Source organism: Thrips palmi, unplaced genomic scaffold, assembly GCF_012932325.1.
Source record: "Thrips palmi isolate BJ-2018 unplaced genomic scaffold, TpBJ-2018v1 HiC_scaffold_2, whole genome shotgun sequence".
Lineage (NCBI taxonomy): Eukaryota > Metazoa > Arthropoda > Insecta > Thysanoptera > Thripidae > Thrips > Thrips palmi.
Window position 1 is genome coordinate 3827578 of NW_023144629.1, and position 18053 is coordinate 3845630.

An 18053-nucleotide genomic window follows, 5' to 3' on the forward strand; every position below is an offset into this window, starting at 1 on the left:
CTTGCTCCTGGAGATCTTCACCGGCCGCGCGCGGCGACGCCGGCGACGCGGGGTCAGGTCCAAGGATGCTAAGCAGCCCAAGCCGCAGTCCAGCCGCCGGCCTGCAGCTGCAACGAGCTGCAGCAGGTGTTGCAAGGCGGCTGCAGGGCTGCAGGCGGTGCAACTGGTCCTGTCACTCGCGGCGAACCTGCCGACCTGCCGTCGGCGTCCCGTTCACGACACCGCCGGTCCTGGACGAACCTGGAGCGAAGTTTTAATCCCAAGTGCTGCTGGAACGACGACACACACACACTAGCACACTGACACGTCACTGGCACTGCACTCGCGAGGACGACAAGCACTCGTCCTTGTTGTTTCGCGTCCGCAACGTGCGCTTACACCGACCGAGCTGTGCGCTACGCCTCGTGCTTCTCGCGCTCCTTGAGCTTCTTCAGCCACTGGCTGTCTTCGCCTTCGCCTCGCTTCGGCTCGGGCCGGACCGGACCGGAGCCACTCTTCACTCGCCGCCAGCGGCCCGAAGCGCAGCCGAAGCGGAGCCGAAGCAGAGCCGAGCGAGGGGCGGCTGTTTCCGAGCGAGACCACTCGGCCGAAGGGGAACTGAGGGGCGCCGAGGGGTTGCGGTGAGGAGGAGGGGAGGGGGCTGGGAAGAGGAGGGGGAAGCCATCTAACATGCGTCGTTTTCTTACCTCACTCATCACCCCTTCCCCCTTCCCTTCCCATTTGGATTCTCCAGGCCTCCAGCAAACGCCGCGACTTCGCTCTCGCTCCAGCTCCAGAGCGACCTGGAGGTCCTGGAGGTCCTGGAGGTCCCGGAGGGCGTGCGAAGTGGCGGTGCAGCAGCCGCCACACCTGTCCGTTCCGGACGCAGCCCCCGCGAGTAAGAGGGCAGAGGGGCGGATGGACGATGGTCGCGATGTCGCGAACGCGTGCGCGCTTCGTGGCACTGCGCTGCGACGAGCCATGGCGATGGCTAGGTGCGGCTGAAGCCGTGTGGCTCGGTGACCTGGGCGTGACCCTGCTTGGCGTGCCCCCGATGCAGGGGCACGCTCGCGACCCTCGTGACTGGTGCGACACCCTCGGCGGCGAGGTTCGGAGGCCTAGATTCAAGATCCGCGCCGTGTCGTTGTCGCAATGTGACACGCCATGAGAAGCGGGCCAACATCGGGCCGGGGTCGGGTCGGACCCCTGGCTGCCCGTGGGTGCCCAGGCTGCCCCTCGTGTAGCCGAGTGACCTTGTGACGCGCTTTGAGCAGTCCATGGGGCCCCAGCCAGCCAGAGCCAGCCAGGAGACTGATTCCGAGAGTCCCTTTCGTCGCGCTGTCTCTGTCGCACCCATGGGGAGCCGTGTGTGGGTGCGAGAGGGACAGAGCGACGAAAGGGACTCTCGGAATGAGTCTGCAGCCTCCGTGCCCCGCGCGGCAATGCGCGGCAATGCGCGGCGCCGTGCCCTCTGACCTTCCCTGCTTCCTCCCGTCCGTCGCCGCTACGCTGCGGCCGCTGCGGCCACGTTGAGGCGAGGCGGGCGAGGCTTCGAGGCGCGGGGTATCGCCGCCCCGCCCCGCGCCGCAGCCGCACCCACGCCCTGCGCACAGCGCTTCCACTACCTGCGAATAACGATCGGGTCGTCGTCTGCTTGGCTGGTCCGCTGTTGCTGTCTGCTTGGGAGAGCTGAAGAGTTGCTGAGTCCCGTTCCCCCTGTCAGTTGGCGAGGATCGGCCCGGCCGCGCTCGTGAATCGGCGTAAGTTTATTCTGCCAGCTAGAGTCATTCCCCAGGAAGTTCAAGGATCAAACTTGCGTGCCGTGTCTGAGGTCCTGGGTAGAGGGGCATTGTTTTTCTAACCTTGTTGCTCTGTAGTTGATGTGTATCTGATGACCCCCCCTCACCTTCAGCACCAGTTTCTGATGAAATATGGACTTACTTGTCTCCTTACTGTTGCAGATTGCACTAGTTGCTGGAACCGCAACCATGGCCAAGGCTTCTGTTTCAGATGACTGTATCGATATGGTAACACCCTGGAATGAATACCTAAGTGCCAAATACAAACGGTAACACGTTTTGTCAAGATTTGTGATAGTTGTCAGTTTTTAAAATTTGAGACCAGTCACTTCATCTCTTTTCCGTGTTGCAGGAGTTTTGCTTATCATACAGTGCGTAACCGACTGCCTGTTACTGTGACTCAGGTTATCGACCATTTATCTCGAAGCAAAGAGGCCTTAGTACAAACCTACGGTGAGGTATGTTTGCTGGCGCTCAACTCGCAACATATCATCTTAACATTTTGTATTCTGATGTATCTTTTTCTAAACTTTTTTTCAGGGATCACGAGAAGAAATTAAACAGATCATTGGCTATCTTTCAAAGCTGAAAAATGAAATGCAAACAAACAAGCCACTTATTTCCTTAGAAGCTAATGAAGTTGATGCTTCTGATTGGAACAATTTTTTAAATACCACTGAAGAGAGACTAGGTAAGACAGAACAATATTTGCTTGTCAGTTTCTTTTCTTTTTGTTTAGTATAGCTATTAAATAATAAAATATGTTCCCTCAGGTCGACCACTTTTATGGTTTGCTGATGTGTGGCTCCATATTGAATGCTATCTTTACCGAAGGATCAGAGAAAGTTTTGCGTTGACGTAAGTTATTGACTTAATGTACCGTTTGCTAAAGCTAACTTTCAGTGACACTAAAATTAATTACACTGGTCTCTAGAAAGCACCTCAACCAATACGATCCATTTCGGCATCAAAAGGAGGAAGCATTCACTGGATCTCTGCAGGCCATCTCTGTTGTTGGCAGCTACTTGCTTAAGCTAATTGAGTCTGATGCTAAAATTGACACAGAACAATGTGTTTTGCAGTTTCTCAAAGTATGTATTTATTATCTGTTAGCCTTGAAATTCGAGTATTTTTATTCTGCCCAAGCAATTATTATTTATTCTTTGATTAATTGTTACCGACAGCTCTCTCTTTGGGGTAACCGGTGTGATCTTTCCATTTCTGGTGGGAAGGACATATCTCAAGTTGAAAACCCTCTTGATATGATCTCCACTCTTGATGAATTGATACTTGTCAATGACCTACAAAAAGTCTGGTCAGCGTTAAATTCAACTTCGTCTGGACCAAAAATAATTGGTATGTACTAAAATTTTAATTTTTTTTTTAAATTATGTGATATCAGCAATGGGTGAACTTACAAATTCTCTATGTAAATGAATTTTACAGATATAATTTTTGACAACTCTGGCTATGAGCTGTTCTCAGACTTATGTCTAGCTCATCTTTTAGTGAAACTGGGATTAGCAAATAAAATTAGATTCCATGGAAAGAGAGTGCCTTGGTTTATATCAGATGTGATGGAACATGACTTCCATTGGCTGATCCAGGAGATGGCCAACCAAACAAGAGCACCTTGCTTATCCAAGCTGTCAACTATGTGGAAAGACTTCTTAAGTTCTGGTTTGTAATTTTCTCACATTCATTAGTTAATATAATTAAAAAATAAAATTCAATAGTAACAAACATGTTTCTGTTCACATCAAATTCAGGTACCTGGACATACTTAACTGAGTCCTTCTGGACCCTGCCATATTCGTATGATGCCATGAAACAGATTGACCCAGAGTTGTACAACAGTTTTGAAGGATCAAAGCTGTTGATTTTCAAAGGTGATCTCAACTATCGCAAATTAGTTGGAGATGTGTTCTGGCCTCACACTGAAAAATTTTCTGTTGCTCTGAGAGGGTTTGAACCAGCTCCTCTTGTTACTTTGCGCACAATTAAGGCTGATGTGGTAGTTGGTCTGCAGCCTGGACAGGCAGAGAAGGTGGCTCAAAAAGACACAGACTGGCTTGTGACAGGAAAATATGCGGTTGTGTCATGTTTAGTTAAATAATCCAGTTGTTTGGAGCTGTTAAGATCAACCAATTTTCCTTTAGCTTCCATTCCTCTTTTAATCGTTTTTATAATGTAGCATACAATGTACAGAAATCTATTTTAATTAAAGTCAAACCATTAAGAAATACAATTTCCTTTCGACTTTGTGGTGCTGTGATACTCAGCACACACAGTTTCATTTATTTCAATGTCACATTGAGAAACACTTGATATTTTTTTGTTAAAAAAAGACAGAGCTTTGTGGCTCAACTTGATTGTGACTAGAGATGTAAGTAATAATCGAATTACAAGAGAAGCATCCTGTCAAAGGATAATTAACAACATAACAGAGGACATTCCATAAATTCTAATAAAAATTCTAAAACATCCTTTAGCATCAAAATGTACAACAATCAAAGAAATAAAAAGCTGTTATGAACATGGCTTTGACACATAGCGTTTGGAAAGGAAGACACTCACTCAAAGAAGTAACATTTTTTTAGTAAATGAGAAAAATCAAAACAAAGACAGTCTTATTTTTCTTTGACATAGTATTGGAGGGCTAAAAATTCTATTTGTACTCTGTTATGGAATATCATGGAACAAGTAGAATTAGAACAATCAAAAGAAAGGTTTTTCATTAACCATCAATGGGTTTTGGGGCAGAGGGCTGAGCAAGGTCTGTTCTGAAATACAAGCACAATTCGGTGAGTTTTTTCATTTTGTCTGTGGTTATGGGACCGCTTAGAAATTCGGCTATGTATTTATACTGTTCACTTGATTTAGGAATTTTCTTGGCTATTTCTTGAAGATCAAAACCACGCATAAAGTCAACTAAATGAGGGGAAAAGTTTTCTGTCAGCATACTGGGTAAGTGGATATCATAGTAGATGTAGATCTGAAGGGAAAGAGACATGATTTAGATAATGAATGCCTTCTTTAAAAAAAAAGCAAAAAGTAAAATTTTAAAAATCTGTTCCTACTTTGTTATTAAATGTAGCATATACAAGAACAGGAATCGATGGTTTAGAGCTGTTTGGTTCCAATGTATATTTCCCAGAACAGAATCCAGATACTGTCTCTTCCAACTGGAAACGAACACTATGTTTCTCCAAATCCAAAATGTACGTTTGCCCATCCCAGGAGCAGACAACAATTTCATCATGGCCATCCCCAGTAATGTCTAGCTTTGTCACAGCAAATAACTGATGATCTACCTGGAAGGACCTACATGAAAGAGTAAGGAATGGTGTCAATAGATAAATTGGGTAAAAGCCTGAGAAGAAAATAAATTGTAGAAAATTGAAAAGGCAAATCTCAACATACCACAAAATGTCATCATTGTGAACCAGCATCAATGTACCATCCAGTGTTGCAACAGCGAAAGGAGATCCATTGTCATCTTTGCGGCCAGTCTCAATATCACCCAGAATCTCAGTTGAAACATTAGGGTTTCTCATGCTGTTTATGCATAGAGGGTGATAATCAACAGATGTTTCACCAAAGGCGTTGGATCTGTTTTAAAATTATTGACATTGAGCTGGTGAACTTCAAAACCAAGCAAAGGCAAAGTTTTTACAGAGTGCAGTTCCTTACCTGCTGCTATCTTCCAAGTCGTTTATTTCAGTCCTATCAGAGTCAGCATAGCAACGAATTCTCATAAAAGTGCCTCCTGGCTGGGCAACCAATAGACTAGGCTTGCCTCCTGCTTGGTGGTTCAGAGTTACTGCACCTAGCTGGTGAGCAAACTCCCATTTATTTAAACACACCAAAGCTCCTCGTCCAGCTAAAGAGCCGACACTTGTTTTAGCAAATGCCAATATGGTCTCTCTAGCCATAGGAGCTCCAATCCAGCACCAACGGTATGACCGGACAACACGATCTGTCAGTCCTAAAACCAGTTCCTGTTGCCCATCATCGTCGATGTCTCCCAAGAGAAGCACCTGCAAAAGTCAAAACCCAGTTTGCATAAACATTCACTTGCAGATCAAGTTTATGATCATATAATTTGCTTGGCAAAATACTCACCTTAGTATTAGCTGGAATTCTCTGTATATGCACACACTCCAGCTTAGCACTGCCTGCAGGGCAGAGGTAAATATAGCACCAACCGTCTCCACAAACGATGACAACAGCATTTAGGCCACAGTTGAGGATGTCACCTACACCCACTGCTGTGATCATACCCAGGCCATTGATTATTTGCCATTGTTTATCACCCTAGAAGGTTTAACAAAGAAACAAGAAATATTAAATATGGTATTTAAAGTGGAAAATTCCTTTAAATTAGTGATTCAGTTGTAAGCTTCAATGCATAATCAGACTGAAGCTTACAACTGAACCAATGCAGGAAGATCTAAAAGAATTTTACCTTGAAGACAGCTAGGTCTCCACTTGCATTCCCTGCAACCAGTGCCATTTCACCAGTGTTGTCGACATCTCCAAGAGTGAGAGAGCTGCGAAACACATTGCCTCCAAACTCAAACTCCAAGCGGTTCACAAAGCACACAGCACGCATCTTGACGTTGTCTTTGTACTAATTTAAAATATAACTCTAATGTCTTAGATCTCACTTTGATTGGCAGGCTTACACTCAGAGGAAAATTCATTAAAAATCTTTTTCCAGCGAGAAGGAGGCCATATGATATAAAAGGCTTTCGATTGAAGAAGTGACTTGGGAACTGGCCCAAACTGCTGCGAATCTATGGAGAGGCCTTTGTTATCTCCTTCGACCCAGTAATGGCCCAACGGGACGGTGATTAAGCTGGTAGAAGCCCCGTCACTTTTCACTACGGTGTCGCCTTCCAAGCCAATGACTCTCTTGATAAAGAGGGCGGAAGGATCTTTTGGCGGAATGAAAGTGACTACATCTCCTCGGTGGATCTCACACTCTCCGACATCTCTCACATACACCCAGTCATCACATTTGCTTGAGTACGGATTCAGACACGGATGCATGGATCTCCCGTTCACTTTAAAGACTCTGACCTTAAAGAACTTGTCGCCTTGAAACACCAGTGGGTAAATGAGCACTGCTGTAGTGACGGCCACCTGAATTATGCGGCCTAGAGCTGCTAACGACCGCCATGGCATGTATCAAAGACAACACTTCTCTCCTTTAGGGGGACGAGAAAACGCGCCGACTGGGGAGATTCTCTCGATTTGGAAAGAACTCTCCCGCAAAGTACAAAGGTTGACACTCTGCAGATTTGAGAAAATAGCCCAGGGCCAGGGTTGTATGGGTCGTAGGTTAGGTTAGGATTTTGGTGTTTTGTTCGTCTGCTGGAATAGTGGGCTGTGACCACTATTCACACGACAAACGGACAAACTATTTGCAGATGGACAAGGCCTTGTTCACTGGCACGTCCTTCTGGTTCAGAGTCCTGACGATGAAGGAACTGGCGTTGCGGCTGCTGCAGTTTGTTCCGGACTAAGCATTGAACGTTTCTTTGCGTCGAACGACCACGCGGTGGCGTTCTGCCGTTCTGGCGGTTCGAACTCCCCGCCAAGTCGTAGTTCCCGCGCCTCCCACGTGACCGACCCAGGGGGCACCTCGTTTCCGGTTGGCGCTCGTCGTGGCAGCCCAGGCAGCGCGCCTGCAAATCGTGCTTCCGCCGTTCAATTGGAACTCAGCTGTAGAGGGAGCCTGCAGAGTTTCAGTGTGTTGGTTCAACCGCAGTGAGGAAAGATGGCAGAATCCGAGCCAAAATTTAGTGGGGCCGAGTATTTCGAGGGAGTGGAAAAGCTGCTGGAAATCTGGTTCACGCACACGGACGGCAAGGCCAAAAACTGCGACCTGCGGTCCATTCCGAGGTATGTCCTTTCCAAAGCTCGCTCAGTTCCCTGGTCCCCCAGGATCAGCTGCGGGCTTAACCCCCCAGCCACCCTTGTAACTGTCACTGCGAACGCGGGGGCGGAAGACTGGCCTGTCAAAACAGCCGTTGTGATCGTGCAGCCGTCGCGACGCGCCCTCCACGTTCTCCGAATCTGTCGATCATCGAACCTTCCAGAAGAAATGGTGGCACTTTCCATACTTCGGCGTCCTAACCCTGTTACCTTGAGCAACCCCCCGACCGAGCCCACCCCCAATGTCAAGGTTCTTTCTAAGGGTGGAAAGTGAGAGTCGCATTTTGGGGCTGCACGGGCGAGACGCTGTCATGCGACGGCCGCTTGACGGGCAGCTCTTAGCACGCGTCGTCTGCTAGCGGACACACGTTGCAATAAGGGTGCGAGATGCAGGGAATTATGAGTAATACTCTATTTTAAATTAGTGTGGGTTAGCCAACACACGTCAGTTGGCTCAAGGTCTTTCATGCCAGAGGGCAAACAACATTTTCAGCCTTTGCCAAATCTTGCTAAGCGCCTCAAACTGGTTTGATGAAGCTGATGGTGGACTTTTTTTTCTATTCTTTTTCTCTATTTTTGTCTTTAACCTAAAAGAACAGATGGGAACACATTCTGCTTTCTCTTAAATTCTCCCCTGATGAAAGTGTTGTATTATTTCCCAAGAATGACCTGTGGTCTTTCATTCTTTATCTTGAAAGTATTGGTTTGTGTCCAAGTAATTTAAACTTAAAAATAAAAAATAATAAAAAAAATAACAATTTTGTTTTTCTGTTTTAGGAACAAATGGGAGAGCTTGCTGCAGATTGTGCACTGTGAAGTTATCAGCTTCTCCAGTAATGAACTTGTTGATGCTTACGTCTTGAGGTCAGTTGATACAAATGATAGTGAGATTAAATTTCAACTGCCTCTAGTGTAATCCTGTTGAGTTAACCTTTTTTTTTCTTCTTCAAATTTCCAGTGAAAGCAGCATGTTCATCTCAAAGAATAGATTCATCTTGAAGACCTGTGGCACCACTACCCCTTTGCAGTGCTTGGAACCTCTCATCATGTTGGTGAATCAACATGCTGGATTTAATTCCTATGAGGTTTGTAATGGGGTCTTTTAGCTGATGCTGGTGTAGGGTCCTAATACCCATACTAATAAAAAATTTCCCCTTGTAGGACGTTTTCTATTCCAGAAAGAACTTCAAGCGTCCCGACCTGCAGAAATCCCCTCACAGAACCTTTGATGAAGAAGTTGAACTTTTGAATGCAATTTTTAAAGGCAAGTTTTGACATTTTCTCCTACCAATTTCAAATCAATCAATTTAAGAACAAATATTAAATGATAATTATTCTATTTTCAGATGGCTCCTCCTACTGTCTTGGTGAAGAAGACTCTGAATGTTGGTATTTGTACACTCTTCATCCAAACAATGTTCCTCAGTTGGCCCAACCTGATCAGACTTTGGAGATTCTGATGTCAGATCTTGACCCCAAGGTTATGAGCCTTTTTACCAAAGCCAGTTCATCTTCAGCCTTGGAAGCAACAAAGGTATTCTTAATTTTAAGAGGGGTATCAGCTTCTGTTGCATTTTTAGTCAATACTGTCAAAACTGACTTCTTAAAATTATTTTCAGAAATCTGGAATAGATAAACTCATTCCCAACATGCGCATTGATGATTTCCTCTTTGACCCTTGTGGCTATTCCATGAATGGGATCACCAAGTCTGTGAGTATTATAATGAAACATTCCAGGCTTCCTCCATTTGTAATGTATCTTCATGGTATTGATTGGCTTAACTTTCTTCAGGGATATTATATGACTATTCACATAACACCAGAGTTGGAGTTTTCCTACGTCAGCTTTGAAACCAACATCCCTCAATCATCTTACAAGGATGTCATCTCACGTGTGATTGAGACATTCAAGCCGGGGAAGTTTGTGGTCACTATTTTTGCTAATAAGGTAAGAAGATCAAAAGTTTGTCTCTTATTCTCATGTTCAGCCCATTGCACTTTCTAATTTTGACTAAATATTTTTTCTTCAGGCCTCTCCTGCTTCGGCCTCTACTCATGAAATGCAAAAGCTCTCCCGTTTTGGGCCATGGATGCAGCGCGACATTCAGTTCTGCCGCCTCAACAACTACGACTTGACCTACACTTTCTACTCCAAATTCCCTAGCTGAGATTTTCTGTTGGCTCGCCTCAGGCCTGCAAAGGCCTCGCGGAGCCCCGTTCTATCAATTAGTTTAATTTCCTCCAATGTAACACTACCTCTCTTTGTGTGCTTTGCATTTGTTTTAAATTATTCACCTCTCGTAGCATTCATGGCCACCCTGCTGTTGGTCCAGTGGATGTGTCACAACGCATATATACATAGATATAGAAAAATGTATTACATGTGGTATGAGAAAATTTCATGAGAAAGGGCTTTGTTTGAATTTAATCCTTTAGCAAATGGATATGTTGTGTGTCCTCATAGTTGTTCCTATCTTGTTAAGTTTGGTTCAGAGTTGATTGTCGCAAGCTTAAGTTTAATTAGATGACATTTGCACGTTGGAAAGGTTGTGCCTCATAAATATGAGCCAGTGCCTTTTCAACCTAGCTGATAAAATTATTTTCCATTGACATTTTAGAGGATAGTCCAAATTTTATTGGTTGATTGTTGTTAGTTTCCTCATTAGTATGGTGACAGCCTGTGCTTTTTGCAGGCTGTCCGTTCAGTTGTTTCTGCAATATATATATATATTTTACTTAATTGTTGTTCTTTGTCACATAGCAATCTTATCTCACAATACTTTCTTGACAAAGTCTTTTCAAGTTATATAGTAGGGTGAGTTTGTTGGTTATCAGATAAGCTGTGATGCAATTTAGGCATTCCAATTGATCTTCCTTCAGTACTACGAACGGCTACTTAACTAGTGCCAGTTTGTGGGAGAGAGAGAAAGAGAGCAATCTTAGCTGCTGTTTGGAGTGTTGTGCATATGCTTACCCTTTCATATTTCTCTCCTGTTGAATTGCATTGTTTGAAGTTGTTCTTCCCTTATATTGTGTTTGGAACAAGTGTTTATTTTTTTTTGTGGCACAACATTGCTTGCAACAATAGGTGCTGCCCTCTTTTTATTTTCCCTCCAGGCATTGGTTTCTGTCAGCAGCTGGCTCTTAGTAGATGACTGTATTTTTATTGATGACTTGTCTAGATGTACTAATGGTAACCTGAAGTTGTTGAAAGTACCTGTTAGTTCTTTTTAATTTGCTGTCTCTCAATTCGCTCAAGAATTCTGGGTTTTACTTCTTCATAACTTTAAAAAAAAATTAACAAGTTTAATCTCTCCTCTTTCTGCAAACTACACCACTTGGCCCTTTAAAAGTAAAATTGGTGAAGAAATCTTGAGCTCTGTCTTGGAGGCTGCTTAAAAGAACTTGCCAGATGCAGGGATGTCTTCCATGCCAAGCTGTATGTGTGGAACCTGCTCTGCCTTTGACATTGTGTGTTTTTTTAAAACCTTTTTTAACTTCTCAAGAATTATGCAGTATTTCGTAGTCATTTTATTTTGTGATAGTTCAATTTAAGACTAAGTGAGCTTTGTCAATTTCGAAATTTAATGATTATGTTCAGGTCATAGATCTGACAGTAACTGATGACATGCTCTGTGATTTATTTTTTCCTCCCTTTAGTTTATGGTTTAGTTGCTTTTGGCAACTCCACTTTGTGATTGCATTTTTTGTGTGTTAAGAAATATGTTGGCTCAACAGAGCTCTTGACATTTTTTCTTTTCACCCTTAGGCAAAACTTAATTTTGAAGCCAGAAAATTAGGCTCCAAGCGCTTACTGGTTTACATTAAACCATAGGTTATCTTGTTTAATGCTTAGTTAGATCCTGTTGTGAAGCTTGTTTTCAACAATTGTGCTACTGACATGTTAATTAAACTCATGTTCTGGTAGTCCTAGATTTCTTGTGATCTGACAAGGAGGCTTGATGCAGTCCCTCCCTCTCAGCATTTGATTTGTTAGCTGAGTTTAATTTTATGGTGTCTTATGCTCACCATAAATTCAAGCTGTAGGAAATTTAAATGTGCTTATCAAGTGCATACCATTTCTCTGAATTTCTCACTTGTTAACATTTTTCTATATCATTGTTTATGTGCGCCTCTGTATCATGAAGTTGTTTGTTCTGAATAGACCTTGTGATAGTACAATTTTTAGTCTGGTTTTAATCTGATGAATTGCTTTTCTCTGGAGAAATAGGGATTTAATTTGTCAAGTGCTTAGTCATGAAAGATTGGAAAACCAATGCAATAAGAACGCAAGACTTACTCTGTGCCATTTTCTTTTACTTTTTTTTTTAAAAATAAGTGTCCTTTCTAAGTGGGCACAGACAACTGAATAATGTTGTTATGTGAGTGTTGTTTGATCTATCAAATCTGATAGAATGATGGGAACTGGCTCAATAGTTGTAGTTAACAGAACTTCAGCTACTTCCTAGTTTGATGACCCAAGTTTGGTTCATGAAGTGCTGAAAGAATTGCAGGCGCACAGAGAGGTAGAATTACTATTTTTGTCACTAACACTTCTCTTCTACCTCAGTTCTAACTTGCTCACAGAATATATGGAGATGGAATTGAACTGTTTGGTGACCCACCAGAGAACCATGACATATAATCATGTTCTTTTAATTTATTCTAACCTTCTATTCATATAAGTAGCTTTGTTCTTAACTGAGCTACCTTGACAATTAAGTTTCACAAACATGGGGTTCTATCTTTAATGTAGAATTCACATAGCAATCAAGGTGTTAAGCCCCAAGTACATTTCAAATTGTGTACCATTTGCATTCTTGCTTGTTCAGCTCCTCATGTAAAATTGTCTATGTGTATTTTGTAATTAAAGATACATCTGAGAGCAATGTGCTTTTATTTCTCACCTTACATACTAATTATAGAAGATTAGTCAACAAAACAAAATATATTCTTTACAAACAAAACAATTACACAATTTCTGCTGATAGGCATTTCTTTTCTTGGTTTAAATTAAATACTAGTCCTGAAAATCAAAATGAGAGTAAGTAACATCCCTGCATAACGTCATTTACTAAAAATAAAAATTGACACTTGCCATTTTGGATTCATCACAGTCTTCTGCACAATCCATGTTGGTGTCTTGCCCTTTTCCACCTGTTTTACCCTTTCTCCATTTTCCTCGATAGGAAGCTTTCTTGGCCTGAGCAGCTTCCTCAAATTCTTTGATATAAGCTGCCTGACCAGAATAACTGAAAAGAACAAACACACTGGATTGCACTAGGAAAATCATTTTGACAAAGAAGCATCAGGATTGAAAAATGATACCTCTCTGGTCTTTCTATGACATAACTTTCATGAACTTTGATACCCAGGACATCTTCCATCATAAAGGGTTTCAGCCAAGTTACCTATTATTGGAAAAAATTAACAACACATCAAAGAAAAGCATTTTGATAGTTGGTAAAATATCAGCAGTTGCAAACCGTGGTTACACATACTAGGGGTGTGGTTCCATGTTCATACAGATTCTTTTTATGGTAAAACAGCATGCCATCCAGCCCTGGATCTTTGTTCCGTTCCTCCGAGAACATAGGATAACGATTCATCACATTTATCAGGTGATCTTCTGAGCACTCAAATGATTGTAATGGAACAAAAGCATTTCGGTTTTTGTCTGAATGACATGTAACTTCTGGACACTCATCTAGTTTAGTTTTCAACCAGTAAAATCTAAATTCAGTCTTGGAGGGGAAAACATGATGTTAAACAGCATTCATGATTACTATGGTGTAGGTGCCTGATAAACTGAGCTCAGAATAATTACCTCACAGTCAAGCAATTCGATATTGTTCCAGGCTAAAACATCAAGTACGTAATAAGTACGGTTGTCAAAGTCCCAAATACAGTCTAGAATGGTGATGCCCTGGCGAGAAGCACGGTGACCACCAGGTAGGCCTGAGCTGAAAGTGGCGACTACATATCCAGATTTGGTATATGCTTTGGTTGTACCCTGGGTAGCAACAACCATCATTCGTTGACCTTTAGGACAAGGTTTCAGAAGCCAATTTTCTTCCAAATCTGTCGGCACATCAACCAACCACTCAGACAACATCAGTTCATGTCTGAATGTCCATTTCTTTGGCTAGGAGAAACAATTAACAAAATAAGTCACATAAAGTAATATTATTTCAATTTTAGAATTAGCTCATGTATTTGAAACAACTTACAGTAGTTTCTGTAGACTTCTTATGAAGATTCTCGTAGGTTTCGGGTGCTTCGTCATCGCTATCATCCACTGCTTCAAACTCTTTTCGAAGCTGACGTTGTAAGTTGTAAACTTTATCTCGCTTGCTATGAAATAAGAATCGTACTGATACAATATTCCCTGGCACTTAGCATACCGATCAATTTGTTCTAATAACAACGTACCTTTTCTGTCGCTTCAAACACTCCAATCTACGTTTGTCTTGGTCTCCCATCAAACTAGCAGGTTTGCGGAGATGAGCATAGTCTGCAAAATGAGGGTGTGGTTTGTTGGTATCAAAGGGATCAGCGTCCACCTCACAACTGGCACCCAAAGATGCAACGAGTTGATCCATGGAATCAGCCATGGTGTCAGTCAAATGAAACCTGACAGGACAGTAGTCGTCTTCAGCTGTAAACATACACAACTCATCAAGCACTGCACTAAAAACACACTAGACAGACAGAATGCTCGCCCCCTGAAAGTGTTTGATTCATTCGAAGATCATGAACAAACCTGTCCGATACAATGTTCAGTCTCCACGAGCCAACGAGTACTGGCGTGTCATGTCAGTTGGACGGTGGAAGACATGCAGCACACAGCGACCATCCAAAAGCCGCGGCATGCAGCACGAATCTAGCATCACAGTTCTACAAAAACAAACGTGTTTTCGCCGGCGCACCGAGACCAAACACCAACAACCTCGGAAAACGCGTGCGCGCCGTTCTTCTGACAAGTGACAAACGAGGGGAAGGGGAGGGGGAGGGGCAAGGGCGGGAAAGAGCAGGAGGTGCTGCCACCTGGCGACCCCGCGACCACGCTCCGTCTTTGGCGGGAATGTTTGAGTGGGGGGTGGACGGCGGCCTAGGTTCGATGGGTAGGAAAGTGGTTGTCGGTTGACTCAAAGATTGGGCAGGCATCAACCGAAAGCCAAAGTCGCGATCCATTTGCGCCATGTCGACGTGACTCACCGAGACTTTGCACTCGATGCGATTCGTCACGCTGATTCCGTGCCCTGCCGTGCCGTGCCCTGCCGTGCCGTGCCCCGCGGCCAATCCCGGTAGTTTTGCATAAGCGCTATGGTCCAAGGAGCCCGGCACTTACAAAGCCAGGGTGCGGGGCACTGCAAGGCACGTCGTGGAGCGCGGACAGCGCGGACACTTTCCAAAGGATGGAACTGGAGCAATGCGGGGCAATGCGGTGCAATGCAAGCAGCGCGCAGTGACAGCCCCACAATGAAACCCATTCTGCGAGTGCCCGGCTCGGCTCAGCGCGGCTTTGCTACGCCAGGCTCGGCTCGGTGCGCTCCGCTCGTCTGGGTCAACGCACCGCGCCTCGCAAGGGAGAGAGAGAGAGAGGTATGCAAAACGGCAGGCACAGACCTAACATAATGCAAAGATGAGACAATTCGGGCCCGAGCCTGCCCCCAGGCCAGGCCTAGCCAGGCCGCCGGAGCAGGCCCACCTCGCAGGACGCTGACGGCACGGAGAGATTTATTCGTGGCTCATTTGTCCCCTTTCCCTGGCCGGGCTGGCTGGCCGCGGCCCGGGCAAGATGGGCTAGAAGGAATGCCGGGCTGCTGGGCCTTCGCGCCCTTCGCCCACTCGGAGCCAGCAACCCTTTGCTGTGACTTTAGGGGTGGAGTTTAGGCGTCAACTGCCCTCGCTACATGCATCGGGACGGACTCTACTGTGCTCGACGCTGGGCGACACAGCGATAAGCAATCGGAGCGATGAGCTGCCTCAGCCTAACCTTAGGCAACGAACCTTTCCTTGCGGGTCAGGTGGCTCCCCTGGCCGCCCCGCTCGCCCCGCTCGCCCCGCGCGCAAACATGCACCGCCAACAGTGTGGCCAACACACCCCGCGGCCCAAACAAAATGCGTCCCGCCGCGATGAAAAGTTTGGACCCTCACGTCACCTCCTTCGGCGTGACCTTCAACCTGCTGGCTGGGGCCCCGAGGGAGGCGAGGGGGAGGGGGAGGGGGGCTGTGTGAAGAGCAAACCCCTTTATCTGTATCGGAAACCGCGAGCCGAGGGGGAGCCACTCTGGGGTGCGGTGCGGGCCGTGCATGCAGTGCGAGTGTCAACGGAAGACAAGTAGGGGGCGGAGATAGTTTGGCGAGGCTGTGAGTCGCAAAAGACGCAACTCGGTACAGTCTCGAAAGCTGTGACCGGGTCCAAGTCGGAACGGCTGTCGTACGCGAGAGAGTTGTGGTCTATCGGTCACGACGTGAGTCCCCCCTGTTTTAGTAATTTTCCATCTTAGGAAACAGAGTAAAAATATGTCGATAACATTATGTCCACGTCTCCGAAAGCATTGTCTTGCCTCGAGGAAAAAGGTAAAGAACGACAGTGCAGTCACACACATGGCCGCGCGGCGCCGTTTTTTTCTTTTTCTTTTTCAAAACAGTGGTTTGATGCATCTTTTTTTTTTGCTGGGGTATTGACGAATCTCCTTGCGGCTACATTGCGGCCGGTATCCTCTCCGAAATGACAGGGCTCGCGGGTTTGGAACGCGCCCTGTCGCGCCTCGGGCCGTTCATCGGTCCATACCCCGCTGGTCATTGCTGGTCATCCACATGTGTACGAGGCGAGGCACATGTCGTATCTCGAGTCCAATATTGACCCGACGGCAGGGCAAACACGAGTTCTAGCAGGTCCAGCGCGCCTCCACTCTTCCGTCTGCGTCGCTCCGCCGCGGCCCTCGCGCGGGAGAGACGGAGACGGCGAGAGAGTCGGTAAAAAGAGAGGAAGCGCTTGTCTGCCGCTTATCCTGCCTGTTCAAAACAGACCGGACCGACCGGACCCCGACCGGCGGTGTCGCTGCCTGCCGCGCTGCCGCGCACCGCGCACCCCGAGCTGAGCTGCGTGTTCCACCGACAGTCCGACAGTCAAATGGCGCTCTGCCTGTTCAAAACAGACCGGACCCCGACCGGCGGTGTCGTTGCCTCCGCGCGCCGCGCACCCCGAGCTGAGCTGCGTGTTCCACCGACAGTCAAATGGCGCTCTGCCTGTTCAAAACAGACCGGACCCCGACCGGCGGTGTCGTTGCCTCCGCGCGCCGCGCACCCCGAGCTGAGCTGCAATGTTCCTTGGACGACCGACAGTCCGACAGTCAAATAGCGCCCTGGCTGACCCTCCTCACGCGGGTGGGGGGCAAACGCGTCCCCGGTGTCGCCTGCATGCTGCTGCTGAGCGCCCCGCTGCTTTCGCATCCCCCACACCCCCGCAACCCTCGAGCGCAACATTTTTTCCAATCCGCACGTCGCTGTGAAGCTGCTTCGAACGGATGCGTGAATGGCCCGCACATGTTTATGCGTTCCTTGACCATGAGAATGGGTTTCGGGAAGTACCCACCCCCCCGGCCGTGTGGACGCACGGCGACGCACAGCGGGGGCCCTGCAGGCCGTGCAGGCCGTGACTGTGGACATGACCGGTTCCGAAGACTGGCCGCTTCGTCGGCCTGTCCCCCTCGCACCCCTAGGAACGCCCCGTGAGTGCGACAGAGGCGGGGCCGACACTTCGGAATCAGTCGGCAGGGGCGGGGCGGCTCGCAGAGGGCCTCACACATCCGCATCCCTTCCCTTCCAGGTCCAGGGCACACTCACACACAGACGGAGCGCGCGCGTTTCCAGAAAAGCAGAAAAACATTATGGCCCATAAAACGCAGGACAAACGCGGTGCTGTCCGGTGGCGACCCCCCCCCCCCCACCCGGGCCGTCGACAAAGAGCGATCGGCCACGGTGCTGATGGGTTGCGTGGAGGTAGGCGACAAGGTGTGGCGGAGTGGCGGCCGACCGGCGTCGTCCAGAAGGGGTGCCGTGCCGTGCGGTAATCCGGCAGTCGGCTACTCCTTTCGGGGTTCCTTGTGTTTGTCTGGAACGGGTGGAATGGATGGGAAAAGGGGGGAAATGACAGAAACACGCGAGCGCGGCCGAGCGGGGACAGCCGTAACGGACGCGCGATTGTTTGGCGCGCGTTTTGATTTGACTAAAACCGCCGGGAAGTGACCTGAACAGCGACGCCACACGTTCCTGGAAGTGCCCCTCTCTGGACAACGCCATGCAGGGCGTGGGCGCGGACG

The 18053-nt window shown here is 46.7% G+C and overlaps 5 protein-coding genes across 6 annotated transcripts; 2 read left to right on the top strand and 3 right to left on the bottom strand.

Annotated features, from left to right (window-relative positions):
- The first annotated feature begins 1584 nt into the window (after window positions 1-1584).
- On the top strand, window positions 1585-4026 carry LOC117646748 (damage-control phosphatase ARMT1-like). The gene is made up of 9 exons (XM_034387913.1): window positions 1585-1739; window positions 1941-2047; window positions 2131-2236; window positions 2319-2469; window positions 2552-2636; window positions 2713-2869; window positions 2963-3134; window positions 3225-3458; window positions 3548-4026. The coding sequence occupies exons 2-9, from the start codon at window positions 1968-1970 to the stop codon at window positions 3892-3894; spliced, it is 1332 nt and encodes a 443-aa protein (XP_034243804.1). The 5' UTR covers window positions 1585-1739; window positions 1941-1967; the 3' UTR covers window positions 3895-4026.
- LOC117646747 (KICSTOR complex protein ITFG2-like) lies at window positions 3927-6996 on the bottom strand. 2 transcript variants are annotated; one of them, XM_034387911.1, is made up of 7 exons: window positions 6864-6996; window positions 6247-6331; window positions 5904-6095; window positions 5472-5818; window positions 5202-5390; window positions 4859-5102; window positions 3927-4773 (listed from the first exon to the last, which is right to left on the bottom strand). In XM_034387911.1, the coding sequence occupies exons 2-7, from the start codon at window positions 6292-6294 to the stop codon at window positions 4516-4518; spliced, it is 1278 nt and encodes a 425-aa protein (XP_034243802.1). In that variant the 5' UTR covers window positions 6295-6331; window positions 6864-6996; the 3' UTR covers window positions 3927-4515. The 2 variants fall into 2 exon arrangements, with proteins under 2 accessions (XP_034243802.1, XP_034243801.1); XM_034387910.1 differs by lacking the exon at window positions 6864-6996 and having other exon boundaries at window positions 6247-6425.
- LOC117646751 (mitochondrial inner membrane protease subunit 2) lies at window positions 6410-7004 on the bottom strand. Its single transcript, XM_034387916.1, has one exon. It carries the CDS (start codon window positions 6966-6968, stop codon window positions 6438-6440), a length of 531 nt encoding a protein of 176 aa, XP_034243807.1. The 5' UTR covers window positions 6969-7004; the 3' UTR covers window positions 6410-6437.
- A 450-nt stretch (window positions 7005-7454) lies between these two features.
- On the top strand, window positions 7455-12607 carry LOC117646750 (S-adenosylmethionine decarboxylase proenzyme). Its single transcript, XM_034387915.1, has 8 exons — window positions 7455-7688; window positions 8499-8585; window positions 8680-8806; window positions 8883-8985; window positions 9068-9255; window positions 9341-9433; window positions 9515-9670; window positions 9753-12607. The coding sequence occupies exons 1-8, from the start codon at window positions 7564-7566 to the stop codon at window positions 9888-9890; spliced, it is 1017 nt and encodes a 338-aa protein (XP_034243806.1). The 5' UTR covers window positions 7455-7563; the 3' UTR covers window positions 9891-12607.
- Window positions 12603-14720, bottom strand: LOC117646749 (snurportin-1). The gene is made up of 8 exons (XM_034387914.1): window positions 14486-14720; window positions 14155-14380; window positions 13953-14076; window positions 13550-13867; window positions 13224-13466; window positions 13051-13133; window positions 12821-12974; window positions 12603-12748 (listed from the first exon to the last, which is right to left on the bottom strand). The coding sequence occupies exons 2-8, from the start codon at window positions 14334-14336 to the stop codon at window positions 12743-12745; spliced, it is 1110 nt and encodes a 369-aa protein (XP_034243805.1). The 5' UTR covers window positions 14337-14380; window positions 14486-14720; the 3' UTR covers window positions 12603-12742.
- Between the last annotated feature and the right edge of the window lie 3333 nt (window positions 14721-18053).

Coding starts and splice junctions, on each gene's coding strand:
- LOC117646748 (XM_034387913.1), top strand. CDS start 1,968: ATGGCCAAGGCTTCTGTTTCAGATGACTGTATCGATATGGTAACACCC. Junction 2,048..2,130: donor CTAAGTGCCAAATACAAACG/GTAACACGTTTT, acceptor TCCGTGTTGCAG/GAGTTTTGCTTATCATACAG. Junction 2,237..2,318: donor TAGTACAAACCTACGGTGAG/GTATGTTTGCTG, acceptor ACTTTTTTTCAG/GGATCACGAGAAGAAATTAA.
- LOC117646749 (XM_034387914.1), bottom strand. CDS start 14,336: ATGGCTGATTCCATGGATCAACTCGTTGCATCTTTGGGTGCCAGTTGT. Junction 13,868..13,952: donor AGAAGTCTACAGAAACTACT/GTAAGTTGTTTC, acceptor TGTTTCTCCTAG/CCAAAGAAATGGACATTCAG. Junction 13,467..13,549: donor TCGAATTGCTTGACTGTGAG/GTAATTATTCTG, acceptor TTCCCCTCCAAG/ACTGAATTTAGATTTTACTG.
- LOC117646747 (XM_034387910.1), bottom strand. CDS start 6,393: ATGCGTGCTGTGTGCTTTGTGAACCGCTTGGAGTTTGAGTTTGGAGGC. Junction 5,819..5,903: donor GAATTCCAGCTAATACTAAG/GTGAGTATTTTG, acceptor TGACTTTTGCAG/GTGCTTCTCTTGGGAGACAT. Junction 5,391..5,471: donor GACTTGGAAGATAGCAGCAG/GTAAGGAACTGC, acceptor ATTTTAAAACAG/ATCCAACGCCTTTGGTGAAA.
- LOC117646751 (XM_034387916.1), bottom strand. CDS start 6,968: ATGCCATGGCGGTCGTTAGCAGCTCTAGGCCGCATAATTCAGGTGGCC.
- LOC117646750 (XM_034387915.1), top strand. CDS start 7,564: ATGGCAGAATCCGAGCCAAAATTTAGTGGGGCCGAGTATTTCGAGGGA. Junction 8,807..8,882: donor CTGGATTTAATTCCTATGAG/GTTTGTAATGGG, acceptor TTCCCCTTGTAG/GACGTTTTCTATTCCAGAAA. Junction 9,434..9,514: donor TGAATGGGATCACCAAGTCT/GTGAGTATTATA, acceptor AACTTTCTTCAG/GGATATTATATGACTATTCA.